The sequence below is a fragment of the Etheostoma cragini genome, chromosome 20 (genome assembly GCF_013103735.1).
Source record: "Etheostoma cragini isolate CJK2018 chromosome 20, CSU_Ecrag_1.0, whole genome shotgun sequence".
Taxonomy (NCBI): Eukaryota; Metazoa; Chordata; class Actinopteri; order Perciformes; family Percidae; genus Etheostoma; species Etheostoma cragini.
Genome location: NC_048426.1, coordinates 19,991,038 through 20,010,041, shown reverse-complemented (window position 1 = coordinate 20,010,041; position 19,004 = coordinate 19,991,038). Strand labels below are relative to the sequence as shown.

General features: G+C 40.5%; 2 protein-coding genes across 10 annotated transcripts in view; one reads left to right on the top strand and one right to left on the bottom strand.

Annotated features, from left to right (window-relative positions):
- On the top strand, nt 1-2,609 carry LOC117935811 (insulinoma-associated protein 2). The gene has a single exon (XM_034858342.1). The coding sequence runs from the start codon at nt 61-63 to the stop codon at nt 2,002-2,004; it is 1,944 nt and encodes a 647-aa protein (XP_034714233.1). The 5' UTR covers nt 1-60; the 3' UTR covers nt 2,005-2,609.
- Nucleotides 2,610-3,507: 898 nt separating this feature from the next.
- The window catches only part of ralgapa1 (Ral GTPase activating protein catalytic subunit alpha 1), a 70,246-nt gene continuing 54,749 nt past the window's right edge, over nt 3,508-19,004 (bottom strand). For 6 of the 9 annotated variants that reach the window (XM_034858333.1, XM_034858334.1, XM_034858335.1 and 3 more), the window contains 3 exons: nt 11,687-11,811; nt 7,885-7,996; nt 6,517-6,714 (listed from right to left, as the gene is read on the bottom strand). In XM_034858333.1, coding sequence (XP_034714224.1) covers nt 6,627-6,714; nt 7,885-7,996; nt 11,687-11,811 — 325 coding nt within the window. In that variant the 3' untranslated portion in view covers nt 6,517-6,626. Of the gene's footprint in view, nt 3,764-3,843; nt 6,715-7,884; nt 7,997-9,620; nt 9,653-11,686; nt 11,812-19,004 lie in introns of those variants that run through there. The other 3 variants (XR_004654824.1, XM_034858336.1, XM_034858338.1) reach the window with 3 other exon arrangements.

Here is a 19,004-nt window from a genome sequence, read left to right as displayed (position 1 = left end):
ACAAGAGTTGTTGTTCTTTCCGCCTGGTGGAGCCACGCGTCGAGCATCGTCATCATCACCATGCCTCGAGGATTCTTGGTTAAGAGAAACCGGCGATGTTCAGCGTCACACCGGTCACGAAATAACAGGAATAACAAATCTGTAACTTATTACGCTGAAGTGACAAAACCGGAGGCAGTTAAGGAGAACGATGTGTTGAATGTTTCTCCGTTTGAACGGGCAGATGGACTTCTCCCGGTGTCCCGTGAAGACTCCGCCTGTGTCAGAGAGGCGTGGAGCCCTCACCTGGAGTCCGCGCTGGAGGCCGAAGCGGACAAGCGCGCGCAGTTACCGGAGACCGAGCAGCAGGTGAGCGAGGTGGACGTTTTGACTCCCGATAGGGATTTTTCCTGCTTCTTCTCAGCTCCTCCTCTACCCCCACGCGACTTGACATTAACAGAGTCTTGCAGCCCAGTCAAACCTGTCGGCACGAGACTACAGGAACACCAAGTGGAAGGAGATAAGTTGTTCCCCGGGAAGTGCCTAACATCCCCCCCGGTGTCGGAGTTACCGGAGCTGCCGTTCCTGGTGAGCTCCACGCCAAACTCTGTGTCCGCTTCTATCGAGAGGCTCCTTGCGAGCAGCAGCCGCCACGGACCGTCCTACGGTCACAATGACAAATATGAGCCGAATATTGGTCATGTGCACTTGTTCCCGCCACTGACACTGATGCAGGAGCAGCATCACGCAGCGAGGAAACGCTCGTTCATTGAACAGGATCAACGTCTGAACGGCAACAGACACAACAAACAGTCAGTGGGCAACCCGTCAAAGAAACCCAAAGTAAACCGAAAACTCAACTTCGAGGATGAGGTCACGACCTCGCCGGTTTTAGGCCTGCGGATCAAGAAGGAGAGTCCCGAACTGAGGAGGCAGCGAGAGAAGTCGTCTGCTCTCAACGGGAATCAGCCGCTGGGAGAGTTCATCTGCCAACTTTGTAAAGAGGAGTACCCCGACCCTTTCTCCCTCGCGCAGCATAAGTGCTCCCGTATAGTGCGCGTGGAGTACCGGTGTCCCGAGTGCGAGAAAGTCTTCAGCTGTCCCGCCAACTTGGCATCCCACCGCCGTTGGCACAAACCTCGTCCGGTAAACAACCAAGGAGTAGAGACTCAGGCAAACAAGAGCCAGCTGTTAAAGGAGGCACGAGGGCTCGTTCAGCCGGTAGAGTTGGAGGGCAAAGAGAACGAGTTGCTGCGCGTGAATACCAACCAGCACCACGAAGCGCGGGACAGTTCCCGCATTAGGCGCGAGCCGTCTCTGCTGCTGCTCCACGGTCGGTCTAGGGACAGCCCCGACAGCGACATCCTCGCGCCTCCTCACTTTGATTCCTCTATTCATTACCGAAACCCGGTTGAAGGCAGTCAGGACATGCAGCAGCAGGTGAGAGCGGCAGACAGCCCGCCCTCGAGCCTCCTTCTACTGAACTGCAACCCAGACGAGCGCGTGGACCTGCAACAGCAGCCGTCACTTCCGCATCCTCCTTTACAGTTTGTCCAGTCCTTACCGGAGGAGGAAGTGTACGAGTGCCGGTACTGCGGAAAGAAATTCCGCCGACAGGCCTACCTTAAGAAACACCTGGCCGCGCACGAGATGGCAGCGCGAGGGTCTCCACCCCCATCATCTTATGGCCAGGCGCGCGAGACCAGTGGACAGAGCCAGGTGTTTCTGTGTCACCTGTGCGGCGCTCGCTTCCCGTCGGTTGAAATCAGGGACAAGCACCGTCTGTGGCACGCGATGAGGGACGAGTTAATGGCGGGAACATTGGGAGGCGGACTCAGACCAGACGTGTTCCACACGCAAGGAGAGGAGAGCAACACAAGGGAATGCGAGCAGCAGCAGATCTTCCCATGCAAGCACTGTCCGTCCACATTCTTCAGCTCCCCGGGGCTCGCGAGACACATCAACAAATCTCATCCCACAGAGAACCGGCATGTGATGATGCTGCAGATGACCGTGCGACCGTAAAACGCGCGCGAGATATACAGACACACTCAAACAAGCCAACAGATTGTTCAAAAGAAAATTATTATTCAGTGATTGTTACCACGGAGAACCTTTTAACTGTTGTAAATTGTATATTGTGACTGAGGCCTGTTTTGTCAGTTGTAGTCAAAAAGCAAAACGTTATACGGTTGAGTCACTATATGCCTTTTGTGTAAGGTCAGTAAGCATCTTTAACTTGGAAATTGTTTTTAAAAAAAGTCCACATATGATATATGGACACCAGAACGATGAAAACATTGTCCATAGTCATAATGAACTGATGCAGTCAATAGCAAATGTTAACAAATCTTTGCTTTTTTGCTGAAACTGGATACTTATATATAGCCCACAGTATCTAACGTTGTCTGTAAAATTGGAACTGTCCATGGTCCTGAAACTAAATAGCGACCTACTGAAACCACAACCCCTGCCAGGTTACTGACACCATGTTTCAAAAACACACTTCTGTATTCTTCCCCAGGGTATTTAGTCTTTATATCAAGCAGGATTCTAATACTACCATAATGTGTAAAACTATCTAGCTTTTCTTTTTAAAGGGACAATGTCATTCATTGGACAGGTGACAAATCGAACATGATCCCTTAGCCTTAATCATAAGGGGTTATTTATCCTATGTAAGTCCTTAGAACAAAACACATTATCTCTCAATATTAAATTGTTGTTATAAGGTATTAATACAATCATAAGTTAGACATCGTTTGTCTTTTTTTCAACTCTCATTTCGAGATCTTACATTATGCCCAGCACTCTGTAAATCATTTGACATTTAATAACAGCAACTGTTGTAGTTAGTGAAAACTTGAGAGACTGGAACAGACTGGTTTGTCAAAAAGGGCATTCTGATTATGACTAATTAGAGTAAGAGGGGGTTATTTTACACAGAATACACTGAAGCAATGATTGACACAAGTCTTTCTACGTGGCAGACATTTAGACTCATGATCAACATACTTCTGCGGTAAAGTAATCAGATTATACTGAAGCTCAGGAGGAGTCTAGTGTGTTACATTGAGAAAGTGACCTTCCTTACCCCAAGAACTGGAGACCGAATCAATGTCCTAACTCTATTTCAAAGACTATTTCATATTCGTACAGTAAACAATAAAAAAGAAAAAAAATAATCAGATAGACCATAATATGCCTTTTATAGTAAATGTACCAGTAAGCTTCTCAGCTCGAAAATATTTTCATACAGAAATGGAACATTTAATGTTAGTACTGCTAGTAAAGAAAAATGTCTTTCGTCTTTATTGATATATACTACTGGGGATATATTTGCTAAATGCCTTCATGAAAAAAAACTAAAAATGTACTTGTTGGTTCAATGAAACCTATTTTGATATGCTTTAAGTGGATTGTGAAATTTATTCGAAATGATTGTCAATAAATGTTAGGACAGTAATTAATGGGGAGCCTTGCCCGGTCAACTCATTAATGTGAATAACACACACACACACACACACATCAAGTGGTACGAATCATTTATTGTCAAAGTCCATCATCACACATTCACGCTCTCTGTGTCCAAAAGAGACATTACACATTTACATACGATAGGTCTGACAGTAACATCGTTTGAGAAGTATTTGTGCGAGCGTGCATATTTGTGTGTGTGTGTGTGTGTGTGTGTGTTGTGATACAGCTGTTACATGATCAACACATGCAGTTATTACTGAACTGGTGTCATGCAGTATGTGCAGTCAGTAGTTACATACATCAGCTTTGTCTCCACACTAACATCTGGACAACAGCTGAACCTGCATCCATCCCAAGCCTCACGTTCAGAGCATTCATTAACACAGAAGTTCCAAATTTTATATGAAGGGACATTTCTGTGGCTGATATGCAGAGACAACCAAGATGTCAGATGGGTCAAAAAGGCTGACAAATACGTCAACCTTAACAATCTGATTCAAAATATCCAGACAGACACTTCTCAGGGATTTTGGTATATTGATTCTGTATAATGCTGAAAGGCTTTGGATTGCTGCTAATCAGGGTTTCTGAGTCCACCAATCCTCAGGAGTACTTACAATCTGGAAAACAAATTTTAAACATGAACTATGTATATAAAAGCAGCATCATGATATTTTTTATCCAAAGATTATAAAGGTACAGAGTTTAGGATATAGCCTGAAAAGGTTCAGGTTGTCAAAGTGTTTACAGGATGTAGTCAGGGACTTGCAGGTTAGCTGCATTCTACATCCATCATATACAGATCAGTCCCAGAGTGCAGGGGGGCTACTTGACTAGTGTCGCAACCAATCAATGATGCTTCAACCTCAGTAATAGTAATAACAATAATAATTGTAACAGCAATCATTTAAGGGACAACTCAAATCTAATCTGACTTCTAATATTCACACACAAAGTAACACAACATGAATTTGATCTCATTTTACACTGACACATCTTTAACAATTTCAACCCCATGGAGGGGTACAACAAAGTTGAACATTCCCTTTCCTTTCTACAAAGAATCTATGGCGGAAATAAAAAATGAAACTGAAACATAAAATACAGTTGTGAATACACAAACTTTAAGCAGTGAAGCATAATGCAAAACCTTTAACTCAGATCTACATTTTCAAATAGAGATCTTTAACGTATGTATGGTTTCTTTACTAGGGATCAGGCCAAGAGGGAAAAAATTAATGGCGACATTAGGCGAACACGCCATCATGTAAAATAAATGGAAGAACGTTTAATCCTGATTACCACAGCTGAGACCAATTATAAAGAAAATCCTGAAGTGCATAAAAAATATAAGCCAATTTCAAACCATGTCAGGTTTATTTGAGTTGGGATAAACTCACGGGAGTGCTGAAATGAGGAAGTTAAATACATAAATGGTAGTGTTATATCTTTCTGGATTGTGATTACATGAGGATCCCCTCCATCCAGAACTGGAACTGGGGATGAGTCTAAATATAAGAGCGGAGTTTTAAAAAAAGAAAGACAGAAAGCAGCAGCACAAAACCATTGATATCTACATGTAAGTGATAATGAGTTGACACCTCTTTTCTTTCTCCTCCTCTTTGGCCACAGCTCTACAGTATCTCACCTTTACATGCTTTGCTTTTCCTCCTTTCACTTCCATTAGGGTGGTGAAAATGTTTCACCAATAACAGCCAAACCTGCCAGAAAAGACTGGGCCCAATCTGGCTGTGGTACCAAGGTTATCAACAGTAAAGAAAACTACTTGCACTAAAATGAAATTACCTTTAAAGAATGAAGTGAAAACCGGTTAGGAAAAAGATAAACCATAAACGTAAAGCATAAAATCTTGTAGTGTCAACCCAGTTTAAGCAGATATTAAATATGTGGTTTAAAGTTAAACCACAGTTTGGCTTTGGCAGCTATTGTTACATAACAGTATATACACAGCAACCATCCTCACACTGTACACATCCCTATAGATATTACGTATCTACTCTATATTTATATTTATACTCATACATATATAGATATACAGAATATATATAGCTAAAGGAACAAAAAAGAAAAGCTGTAGTTCCTCTTCAGATGATGGAGTGACACTACAGACAGCAACATTCTTGTTCGGGTCAAAACACATTTTACAGTCAATTAAAAAATAAAAAAGAACAAAATAAATGCAATGAACATCAGTGCTTGTCCACATTTTACAGCAAGAGTACAAAAAAGTCAAAACCTTATGTAACAAGGGCTTTTTCTTTGATCATTTTCTTTCATTTCATTTTCTAGAAGGTGCTTTTCTCTCCTTTATGAAAGACAAATAATCCCTCCCTCATTATTACTTTACCACTGGTTCTCACGTGTCTTCACTCAAAGGGTCAGCTGTCAGCCCTAAGAGTTCAAGGAGGGGATTTAAACAGAAAATATTTGGCTTGAGAGCGTTGCCACATCCACGACCAAAGTTTTTGTTTTATTGTTAGCAAATTAGCGAATTTCTATTTACATTTTACGAGCACCAACTACAAACTTACCCCTGCTTTCATGTTTATAGGCCTAATATACTGAGAACAAAAATATACTTTTATCTTGCTTTCTCCATGCAGCACTATAGGTGCAATCATTCAGAATTCATTCTTTTTTATATCAAAACTCATGATTTGGTCTGTACACACATGGACTGACTATAGTACAAATATACAGATTCCCCAAAGCAACGTTCAACCTCTCTCTGTTCTGCAGTCTGATCTCACTGAAGGAGCTCTCCAAAAAGAACAGTGTATAATGTGGCACAGATTCAACTGGAGTTGGTGAAATTTCTAACATGGCACAGATTATTCTGAACTAATACTGCACTGCTTAGGCTGCATTTGTTCTGCTGTTTCTACTGTGGCAAAGATTAGCATGCTGCAGCATTGACTCAACTGGTTTCTGGTGTTGTAGTTTTTTTTTTTTTAGAACAAAGCGAAGGATAAATTCAGCAGCTGTGAGCATTTTCAAAATAAAGTTACAGTGTAAAATAGTATATATAATATAGACTAAGTGTCTGATTGCTTGTTAAGTTTGGACTGGGCCATATACTCTAAAGATCTTAAGTCTTATTGGCTGATCCAGAGGAGCGTCGCAGCTTCATGGACATGCGGCTCTTGCTAGTCCGGGGAGACATGGGGGACGCTGAGTCGCTCCCGGCCTCCCCAAGAGCCGGACTTTCTGCCCGAAGAATCTCTAGGCTGGAGCCTGAGGAAGAGGAGGAGGCAGAGGGAAGGGGAAAGTGAAGGGGGTGGATTGATGGCGGGAGGGAGAGATAAAGGAGAGAAGGGAGGAGGCAAATAAGAGGATGAAAAGGAAGAAGGGACAATAAAAAAATTACATCCCGCCCCATGATGTTCTACAGAGCCAGACTGAACAAACCTCTAGTCACACAGGCAGGACAGACAGAATGACAGACACAGACAGACACGAGACAGAAAAAAGACAATGTACTACACAAGCTCTATTAGTATTCTATACTGGGTTTATTTTTAATCCCTACTCTGTACTTCCCTAGAAAAATAGACTTTATTTTTAAAGATATTTTGGACCTTATTTTAGGCTTTTATTGACAGGACAGCTGAAGAAATAAAAGGGGAGAGAGGGGGAATGCCAAGCATCAAAGGGCCACAGGTCAGAATCGAACCTGGGCCCGCTGCGTCAGGGAGTAAACCTCTATAGGCGCCCAGCAGCTCTACCAACTGAGCCACCCGGGGACCCAGAAGTTCTGTTTTAAGAGGTTTCTTATATGTAAGCACCTCTGAGACTGTATGTGAAATTAAAATCTTCATAAACCAACTTTTCTTGACATCATATGTTTAAGACCTGCCTGTTGCTAAATATATCGGCTGTTTGGATTTAGTTAGGCCAAGTGCTGATGCTCCCTGAATACCAGCCGATTCTTCTCTGGACAGCTCTCAACGGCTGTTATTGGTGTCAGTTTTAAGAGGATGAATAGCTCCATGTAGATTTATGTTGTAACATGCTGTTGTAGTGATAATGACGGACTGGATTCATACGGAGATTATTACTTTTGAACCTGCACTCTACAAGATTGTCTGCTAAACATTCATAAATACTAACGTCCTTTCACAAAACAGTATCGAACTAAACATTGTTGATAACTGTGTTTAATATTAAGGTAAGCATGGTTTATATACTTATCCTAAGCCTCCTGTAAACAAGTTTTTTGTTTTGTTTTTAATCTGACTTCACAATTTTAGTTGCAATTGAGCCAAGAGCGGCTCACTTCTGGCTAAAACCTTCCATGTGCGCTGATGGGAAACCAGACATAATTAGACTAGATAAATAAATTAAAATGATATTAAAGAACACAAGGTAAAATACCTAATGTGATTTTCTATCTATAAGGCATACCATTCACAGCTAGCATGAAGGACCTTCTGCTTCAGACCCTTCCCCTTCACCCTGAGCAGATTAAAGCTGTCTAGTGGTTTAGGGACCATCATATACATAGCATTATGCTCCTCTAGAGTAGTGGAAGAAGAGGAGGAGGAAGAGGAGCAGGAGCAGGAGCAGGATACAGGAGAGGAAAGAAAGTTGGGAAAAGGAAACAAATGCAAAGGAGAGGGAAAAAAGGGAGGGCGGTTGGTAATAAAAAGAGGCAAGAAGATGAAAGCCCAGAAGATACGGAAAAGAAGATTGAAAAACAGAAAGTATAGGGTAAGGAAAGACAATTAAAAAGAGGAAAAGGAGAAAAGAGAAAGTAAAAAAGGAGAGGACAAAGGAGCAGTTTAGGAAAGCGAAGGAGGGGTGGTTATAGAAAAGAAAGAAAACAGAAAAAATGAATCAAAACAAAGAATAAGAAGTTGCCACACACATCAAAAGAAAAACAACTGAATACAGAAATAGACAGAATGGAAAGACAACACAAAAAGTCAGACGACATAAAACACTTGCGTACAACATGTAGACACACATATACATATATAAAAATTATACATATTATAATAATTACATCTTAACGGCATTATATGTATGCTTAACTTTGCTTATCCCCACCACTAAAATACTTATTTCTAATATAAAAATACATACAAGTCTACTGAAGAAGAAACACAACTTTAATGTTAGTTTGAAGTTAGACATTCAATGTGTGTTTGTGTGAACAGTCCTACAACATATCAAAACCAGGAAGAGAGGAGCGGACAAAAGGTTTGAGGTAAAGTTTACCCAGGTCAGTGTGACATGGCAGGTTAACAGAAACAAACAGGAAAATGACTGAGTGAGTGAACAGACAAAAGAGCAGAAATCTCACATTGTTTTAAAAAGGACATCTCACTTTCATCATGCCCCTGAGTGTTTGGTGTGAACATCAAGTCACACATGGTGTTAAATAAACTGGAGGTATTTTAAAGGTGCTAATATGTAAGGGCTTTGTTTACAGCTTTTTCTGCTGCCACCAAGTGACTAAAAAAAAAAATCTGTTAGTTCAAGTTTAAAATAATCACAGCAATGACAGCATTTAAAAAAGAAGCTAATTTAGATCAACAAGGGCCACTGCTTGTGGGATGGTTGTTACAGTCTAGATAACAATTAGCTAGGACATAAACCTGATCAGTGGGAAAAGGACGGGACTTACAATACAGATTGTGCTTTAAGATTAAAAGTTACATGTGCCTGGGTTGGTTCAGTGGGTAGAGTAGGCGCACATATACTTTGATGTTTATGCCTCAAAGCAGACATCCAGGGTTCAAATCCGACCTGTGACGATTGCCTGCATGTCTTCCCCGTCTTTCTCACCTAGCTACCCTATCAATTAAAGGCGGAAACGTCAACAACAAAAAAAGTTACATAGTACGAGTTAATTTCTGAGGTCAAGCAAATTACTCTTTTCTTAATCCCATACCTAGTAAACCATAATGAGTCATACCAAACAACACCCGCAGATTAGATGAAAATGACACTTCCTTTTAGTTAGTTGAGAACTAGAAACACATGCAGACCTGCTTAAACTGTGGAAAACACAGAAGAGAAAACAGACAAATCAAGAAAACACAATATGGTGGAGGAATCGAGGAAAGCAGAGGTTAGGCTGAAATGTCAGTTGGAAGAGCCAATCAGAACGGGGCGAGTCATGTGACCAGGCTTACCTTTTAGCTATAGGCAAGTGAGACATTACGATCTAAAGGAAGGGGGGAACAAACAGAAAAGAAAAAGAAAAAAAAATAGATAAACAAAAATAACATGAAAAAAAGAACGGAGGGAAAGGCATATACAAAAACAAAACAGAATAAAAGTCAAACAAAAGAACAAAACAGGTGAAATTAAAATAAAAAATAAAAACAGAAAGAGAGAAGAATATTTGATCATTGTGCTGTTAAGGGAAGGGAACCTGTAAGTTATTATAGGGAGAGGGAGAAATAGATAAGGGGAAGGGGGGCTGTAAATTTATTTCAGAGCACAGGATTATTATGCTGTATCTAAATTCTGAACTTTGAAAATGATTTGCATAATAGAACTCGGAATCAGGCAAATTGAGACGTGCAAGTACTGAAATCTCTTTCTTGCAATCTGACGTTTGGATCCTGTGTTCTGAAATGACATTTGGGGCTGAACAACATACTGACAACCCAATACAGAGCTAAACACTTCTGAGGACCACACAATATTCTAAATGGGAAAATATCTCAGGTTGTGTTAAATGTTATTCAGCCTTAAAGCAGGTTGATTATTATTGTACAGTTATTAATATTTTTTGACACAACAGCTGGTGAGATGAAGAAAAGTTGGACGAGAAAAAAAAAAGTGATCAATTAGACACACACTCACAGTCATGCCTCTGCTTGACCAGTAAGAAACAAAGCAAAACAACATGTCACAGTTTTCCTACAAACATTTACATCAATACACTGGTGTGTATGTAGGCCTTTGTCACACAGCTGCTGTTTCATGTACCTCTTTATAAAGTGTGTGGCTTGGCTGCAGAATGAAATTATTGTAAATAACTGCAGCATTAAATAATTTTATTATGTGTGAGTCAAAGGACAGTACACTATTTTTAAATTACACCTAACCAGACACATTACAGACAAAGATTATTTGTATCCCTCTAATAAACTTAACAGGATACATATGAGAGTCATACATTAGAATTTAACTCCCATAAGCATGCCTGGCATCTCTACGGCTACAGCTAATTCCTCAGAGATGCTCTGGAGAGAGAAGGAGGCTGAAAAAAAGCTTTGGACAGAAAACAGAACTCATCAGATAAAAGATTGTGAATCAGACTGTGAGCTGCCAGTGTGTGTGTGTGTGTGTGTGTGTGTGTGTGTGTGTGTGTGTGTGTGTGTGTGTGTGTGTGCGCGTGTGTGTGAGAGAGTTTGGGCAGCTCTGTCATAAAAAGGCACAGAAAGAGAGCTTGCTTGTTTGGTTGTTTACAATGCAGCATTAGTACTTAAGGAGGAAAAAGCTGTAAAGCTTACAGATGTTCCAACACCATTTTTACCTTCACTATACAGATTGCGTTGTACAAAACACAAATATATAATTTTTAACAGCTGCAGTAGCCCCGTATGGATGTGATATGATTACTATCATTGTTGTTTGGCCTGGCACTTTGTAAAACTACATTCAGAGAATGAATGGCTTAGAACTTTCTTTTATTATGAGATGCCAACTCAGTCCTATGGGAAAAAGAACATAAATACTTTTTTTTCAGGTCTAAATTATGTGGTACTGGACAGACAAAGACTCACATACCTGCCATTAACAGCTTTTTAGGCAGCACAAAGGCTGATATTGGAACAACTCCAGTATAGTACAGTTAACCTGCCTTTGTCTTTAGGGTTACATCCTTAAATCTTTGTGAGTAAATTATTGAAGAATAAATCTATGTAAACTTATCCACAAAAAAATTAACATCCCAAAATATAGGATAGGTCAGGGTACACGCACAAGTATTCAATCATAGTTTGTTTATTATGCATATTTTAATTTCCCTTGCCTCCAGTCCTAAATTCTCACAAGGATTTGTGACAAGGGACTAAAAATAGCAAGAAATGTAAGCAGTGTGGGCATTTGGCCACCAGAAGCTGCATTACTGACCAGTTCTGTCAAAGCCTGCAACCAAAGTTTTGATTGACAGTTGCAGCTGTCGTGGTGGTGTAATATTTGTCTGGTTACTGTATGCTACACAGGGCAAAAGTTTGTGTCTTACCTGTGTCAGAGGGCAGGTGTGTGCAGGGAGCAGGACTGTAGACTCGAGCAGCATAATCCTCAAATGTGGTCGGCTCCTGGTGGTGCTGCACGATGGTTTCTAGGTACCGGGCTCGCTCCTCATAGCTGAGGTCAAAGGTCAAGGCCAAACAAACAAACAAATAATACACAGATACCAACAGAACATGAAAGGAGCAAAATGAATTAGATAGAAATAGAAAATAGTAACAAATAATAGATAATAATATAATAAAGTAACAGAATAGAAAAGAAAATACTGTGACAAAATTGGAATTGATACTGTAGTATAAGTAAAATAAATATAAAACACGAAAAAAAAACATAATGAAATAAAATAAGAAAGTAGCATTTTTCAGATAAAACACAAGCCAGTTAAGTCTATATACCTAGTTTTCAATGTGAATCTACTCAGAAAAAAAAGGAAACCAAAGCCCTTTTATCACCTGCTATTACAGCCTTCAGCGATGCATTCAAAAGAGAGGTGCAGGGATTCAGAAGGCTGAAAACTGTCCATTTATTAGAGGTAACCTCATTGATAGAATGACATTTACCCTCTCTTCCTTAGTCCTACTCATTCATCCAACCCTAATGACAGCCATATGCAGCAGTTATTGTCTCTTGGACAGACGCGTGTGCGCGCACACACACACACACACACACACACACACGCACACGCACACGCACACGCACACGCACACGCACACGCACACGCACACGCACACACACACACAACTCAGTCCCATCATCTCCAAATAGTATTACCATTTGCTCAGTGAGCTCCAATAACCGGGGATTTCAATGAGAACAGAGTGAGTGTGTGTGTGTGTGTGTGTGTGTGTCTGTATTTGATAAGAGTGGTTGTGAACAGGCACAATGTGTGTATGTAAGTGCGTGTGTCCCTGTTTGAGTGTGTGATGGGATTAGGCCAATGAATCTTCAGAATGAAAAAAAATGTGTATTTGTACCTCAGTGTGTGTATGTGTGTGTGTGTGTGTGTGTGTGTGTGTGTGTTGGGTGTATGCATTGTGAATGGGTCAGCCATCTGTAATAGCTCCCATGGGTTTTCTATTGGGTTAGAGAGCTGGTCTATGGGCCTCAGAAGGAGAAAGATTCAGGTCTAATGGTAACTGATCCAGTTAGAGACAATGATAATAACAACAATATGGCTCCTTTAAAGTGGAGGGACAGACTGGGCTGGCAGAATTAAAGAAAAAGAAGGAGGGTGAGGTGGGGGAATGAGTGGAAAAAGCTGGCAAAGCAGAGAGGGAGAATCTTTAATAAACTTTGGACGGATGACGCAGTTTATCTAAAATCTTTCTGAAAGCTGCCATACTTGATTTCACAGGGAACTTCCAAGAGCTTTTAGATGTAAAAATATTAGTTATTCAAATGCTTGCTGTCAAAGGCAAAAAATGAAGGGGCGCCAGTCAGGGAAGAAACAAAGGAGGGGGATGGATGAAAACTAGAGGTGGAAAGAAAGCAAGATGCTGAGGGAGGACGAGAACTTGTAAAAAGACAGGAAGGAAATAGCAAGGGTGAAAAGGAAGAAGGGTGAGAATCCTGCAGCAAGTCACAGTAGAGGTGAAAGGGGAGGACAGCGGGTGAGACAGGAGAAGAAAGGATATTTAAGTAGAAACATGATGTGGTGAGTGTGTGTCTCCCATAGAGAGCTGAGAGAAACGCAGCAGTCACACACAGAGCGTCAAGCCAGTGTCTCTCGCACCAAGTCTCTACGTGATCTCACTGTTTGCCTTTTCCCGCTCCCCGGCATCACACTTAGGTGAACGATATTGTGTGTATGTGTGTGTGGTGTGAGAGAGGGGGAGAGATGTGTGGATGGTATGCAATTAGGACCAAAAACTAATATTTGTTCCTGCAAACAACACAAAATTAGCTTTAAATGTTTAAATAGTGTGTGGTTGTATGATGAAGCAGCAGCTAGGGAAATAGTTTTTAGAATCGCACTGCCTTATAAAAAGGCCACTGTTTCATTATTTCTAAGAAGGTGAAAAGTTTTAAATGACACCTGCAGGAAAAAAAGAAGTCTACAAAGGCAGGAGAAAACTGAAAGGAGGAACAAGGAGAAGACTGAGAAATAAATACATTGTACCACTGCTGAGATAAATGAAAAGAAATTATTTATTTTTCTTTACTCTTCCTCCGTCTGCCTCCTTTATATCTCTCTCTCCCTCTTTCTTCCTCTCAGTGTGACCTCGCTGCCTGCGGCCTTATGTCACAGTGTCACAAACACCAGCTCCCTACTTGGAGGGGGCAACACATGGAAAGAGATTGATGCACTTTTAATGCAAAACATTTTGATAAGCAGCACCACAGGTGTTTTTGATTATTCTGTTTAATTAGACACGTGGACATCTTCTGGGAATTGCCTTAGGCCACCAAACTCTTTACGCTACTAACAATATGCCTTATTTAGAGAAAACATTTTGACATGTAAGCACAGGTGTTAATAATATGATTAATGATAGCTGGGTTCCATTTAGCTGCTTGAGTTTCAGGCTCCTGGTATTGTGGGTGCTGGCTCGCTGTCACACTGCCATGTCTTACTGGGACACTTGAATAGAACAGAGCCATCGTTAATGGTATTAGGAGCACCTGTGCTTTTCCTACTATGACAAGTCTGCTGTGTGAAAAAGGTGTAACTTGTCCTTCATGTGCAAAAATGGGTACTAGGAACTCCTTTTCCATCCACAAAAAGTGAAGCACTGCATTGTGGGATAGTTAGCCGACTATTAATGCCAAGGACACAGCCTCTGTTTCTTTCCAAAGTTCAAATGTTTGAGGGCACTATATAAAGCATAAATTTGAAAAGTGGAGTGGAGAGCCGATTCGCGTATGCTTCTGGGATGAGCCGTGGCGCAGTTGGTGGATTATCTAATATTTCCTTAAATGACCCCAATTGTGCAGAGATGCCTTGTGGAAATTAGGGTTACTTTTAAAGAGAATGTATAGTAACCTATGTTTGTCTTCCTCTCGGTACTAACTGGTCTTTGACATTACTTTTGTGAATTTCATTTCCCAATCAGCACTTGTTCATCTTTGTGCTCACTATCTCTGCTGATTACATTTCTGATATAGGGAGTATGCAGGTGCCAGCAGATAACAATGCTTATGCTATTCTCCAAACTTTTTTTCTATTAATTCAAAGCAACTTTTTGTGGTTGAGTGTTTAAACCACAAAGGCTGTACATTTTTATTTCGTTTTATATTTTAAAAATAAATGAAAGACTTTTCTTTTTAATGTGGTGTTTATTTTAGTTAAAAACCTTTTTTTTACGGACACAAAATATGTTTTTTGTGAAGCATTTTGTGGTACATCTCGGCATCAAATTATTATCACTACTATTAAAACATAGAAACTAATGAGGTCAAAGAAAATAAGACTTGCATTGCGTTCACACATCTCTGCCTTTATCCATCCCTGCATCCAAATGGCAGTTGCCACTATGACATCTACTGTAATTGAATTTCAGATGGCTTCTCTTATTAAGTCATTAGCAGAATAATATCTCTCTTTCAAAGAGAGAAAAGCAAAGAAAGAGGGAACATTATAAGAAGAGGAAGAGGAAAAGGTGGGTGAGGGAGAAAAAAGAAAAGCAGAGCAGCAAAAGGCAGACAGGATAAAGATAGAGGAGAGAGGGGGCGGATAAAAAGGCTCTTTTGTATCGAATCAGAAACTCATTTTCTTGTGCATGGCTGAAAAGAGAGGAGAGTGCAGTGTTCGTGCCTTCTCCAGCTCTCTCTCACCCTTTTTTTGCTCCCTCTCTCTCCCTCCCGCAGCGCAGTTCATTGTGGCGGTGTTCGACTCCTGCGATCACTTGAGACTGAGGGAGACTGGAGGAGACGAGGCGAGGGGAGGAGAAAGGGAGCTTGTTAGCGCATACGGAGCTGGGCCCACTGCTGGGATGTGTGTGTGTGTGTGGGCTGATGTTTGTATGGAGAATTGTGTGTCTGTACGTAGAATACGGTGTGAGTATACTGTATACATGTAACTGAAAATCTTCAGTGCCACTATTTTTATGATCAAAATGGGATAATGTATGTTTGATAATAGTTGTTATTTACAAATTGACACAGAATGTGGATATATGGCCAAACGGGTATCCAACGGATGGCACAAAATAAGTCCATCAAAGCAATATTAACAGTCAACAGCAGGGGGCGCTAATACAATCACTAATATGCTACGTTTAGAAAAGAAAATAAAAAAATCACTTTTATGCTACAGGAAAAAGAGTCGGTCTACTAGCCAGTTTGTGATTGGTCCCCAGCTGGAGACGCAGATTTGTAACAGGAGTAGGGAAGGACAGAAATTTTACAGTTGTCCAACATGAGCTGCAGGGCGAAATCGAATCGTCGGCGGAATGGCTAGCAGAAAACTTAAGGAGAAAGATGGATGGGAAAAAGTAAAAGAAAAGAGGGCCAAGTGTGTCGAGACTGATGCAGCAAAATACAAAAAGCTCACAGACCTGTTATGATGAAGGAAAGACCTCAGAGTTAACTTCACATCAGCAAGAGGTACTGGTAAGTGCCAGGAGCAGGAAACTAGTTAGATAAATAGTCTACCTTTACCGTATTTTAGCGAATTGCATAGTCAGCTATTAACATGGGTGTGGATCATGATTATGAAAATTATTGCCCGATTTAGTGCCGTCAAATTTAACGTGTTCATTCATTTCTGTTAGGTTAATTTGCAACATTAAACGTGTTGAAATGAATCGCGGGTTGACCGCGATTTCACTTGGTTGTCTATGAGAGGTTGTAGTGAGCTCAGTATTTCTGCTAGGGAGAAGACTATGGAATTAAATTAAACGGGAAAACATCAGACATGCACTGGCACGACTCTAAAAATGCTAACAAACAGGGAGGGGGGCTAAATAATTCACTAAATTTAGCCAAAAGTTTAATCGAGAGTGCAGTAGGGCTGTAATCAACCAAAGAAAATCTTGGTTGACTAAAGCCCTGAAATTTCGACTAAAAATCGACTTGAATCGACTCCAAACAGACAGGGCAACCTAACGCCGAAAAGTTAGCTTACCGTTTTTAGGTGACATGTCATCTTTGTAGTCGAGCTGCGATATGCAAACTGTTACTTGCAAATTTTGCATTTAACTTTTTTTCCGTTATCTATTTTTGAAAAATGGTGCCACACTGCCGATGTCTTCTACATGGTAGAGGAGGACTAACTGTAAACTAAACTCATAATTAAATAAATTTTCAGCAAACTACTAAAACAAGGCTTTCTAGTTCTATCTTCAATCTGTCCCCAGTGGGCTTGAAAACAAGGGGGGTGTTCTGAAGACAGACTGTTACCTGTAAAACAGGGATGCTCTAAAAACACCCCCATTAGCAATAAGTGCTTTCCACCCATAGACCGTAACGGTCCATGCTTCCACCTGATGAAATAACACGGCAGAAAATTGACCAATCTGAATTTTGGTCGAGCCAGAACGTATCAACCAATAAATCGACTAGTCGACTGGGATATTACAGCCCTATAGTGCAGTTTGTCTTTGTCTTTCATATTTGCGTTTAGAACTGGCAAAGACCTGGTGGTTGTTTGTGAAGGCTTCCCAGACACAAATGAAAGGGCCTAGTCATTTCATTATTTCACAGCCTTAATATAAATCCAAAGTGTAATATGAAATTGACAACATATTTAATAAGTTATTCAATGCTAATTCTTTTACACAAAGCAAGCGGATTATATCTAATAATAATAGCTAATAACCCATCTTTAAAATCATTTGTTTATTCAGGTTGAAGATAGTTAGGTATAGGCCTACAATATATCTAATCCACACGTTCAGGTACAGCAGTAGCATACTTTATCTCTGAAAGTGTTGTCAGTATTACTCTGTACTGTTTTATAAAGAAAACGTTACTGCTGCATTGGTGAACAGACACTGGAAAATGTACTAAACTCACTTAAATAACTTAAAGAATAATACTGGCAATACGACCGGCATATATATTCTATATTTTTCAATTAAACTTTTTTTTGTGTTACTATTCTATAGAACAAACCAACAATATGTTGGTCTGTTTCTCAGCACTTATGCAGTAACTTCCCTACCCTGTTGGACTCAGGCCCTAAGCCCACTAGTTCCTTCTGAAGATGTAAAATGTCTTTAAAAACACATCACAATATATATTTGTTAAGTTTTTTAAACGCAAGACAAACTTAGCAAATGCTACTTACAAAGGGAAAAAAGCTCCCATGTACATAGTAATATAAGGAAGGATTAGGGAACAAGTCACCCAGTGCAATGAGGCTCATTTATGGGTTTTGCTAGTTTTTCCACTGGTAATCCAGCCCTATGGCACAGGTGAATAAGCTATATCTGGCTTTGGATACACAGTATCTTTGTAGTTGGATGAAGTCCATTTGGAATATTACTAGCCTTATTGTTCGCCCATTGGTGTTGCAATGGACAATACTGTATTACAAGTAAAAAAACAAAAAAGAAACTACAGGAAGACAAATTTTGAGCTTTTCATGTGGCTCCAAATGGCATCTCGTCAGCTGAATATACACAGTCCTCTCGTGCTCACAAGGCTAGCTGGTCTGCTTTATATTGAAACATACCAAAGCGATAAGAGTGTGAGGAGCCAACACTGACGAGTCCAGCTTTCTTTTAACAGTGTTCACTCACTGCTATTCAGATTTTCCCTCAAAGTTTTTATGAACAGTTTCCTTTTGCCAGACGTGTGAACAAATCCCACCCCAATTCAACTAGGTTATAACACACCAACATCTCTATGAGCCTGAATTAGGACAATTGATCCTGTTGTAGCAACCGCTTTGTGTGATTGCGAATGTAAACATAGCCAAACTTGTACAGTATGTGACAACATGCTATGATGAAGCTTGAACATCTATTTCCAAAGGGAAAAAAATAATGTTAAAGGTTCACCAAGAAAACTTCTGTCCATTTTCTCTAGCTTGTCTACAAGATATCTCTTTTCACACATATACACTAAAACACACACACAGTATCTCCCTCTGCATCTCACACAGAAACACCCACCCTATCTGTCCTCTCCACCCTAGGCATTGGAACAGACAACAGAGAAAAGGACATCAGAGGGATAATACAATTGGAAAAGCTTTACAGCGTGTAATGATAAACCTGTGTGTGTCTGCGTGTGTGTGTGTGTCCATGCCCAAAGGAAAAAGCTAATGGGTTTATATCTTTCTGCGATAGCAATGATATGAAGGCTTTGTGATCTCATTAAGAGTGTGTGTGTGTGTGTGTGTGTGTGTGTGTGTGTGTGTG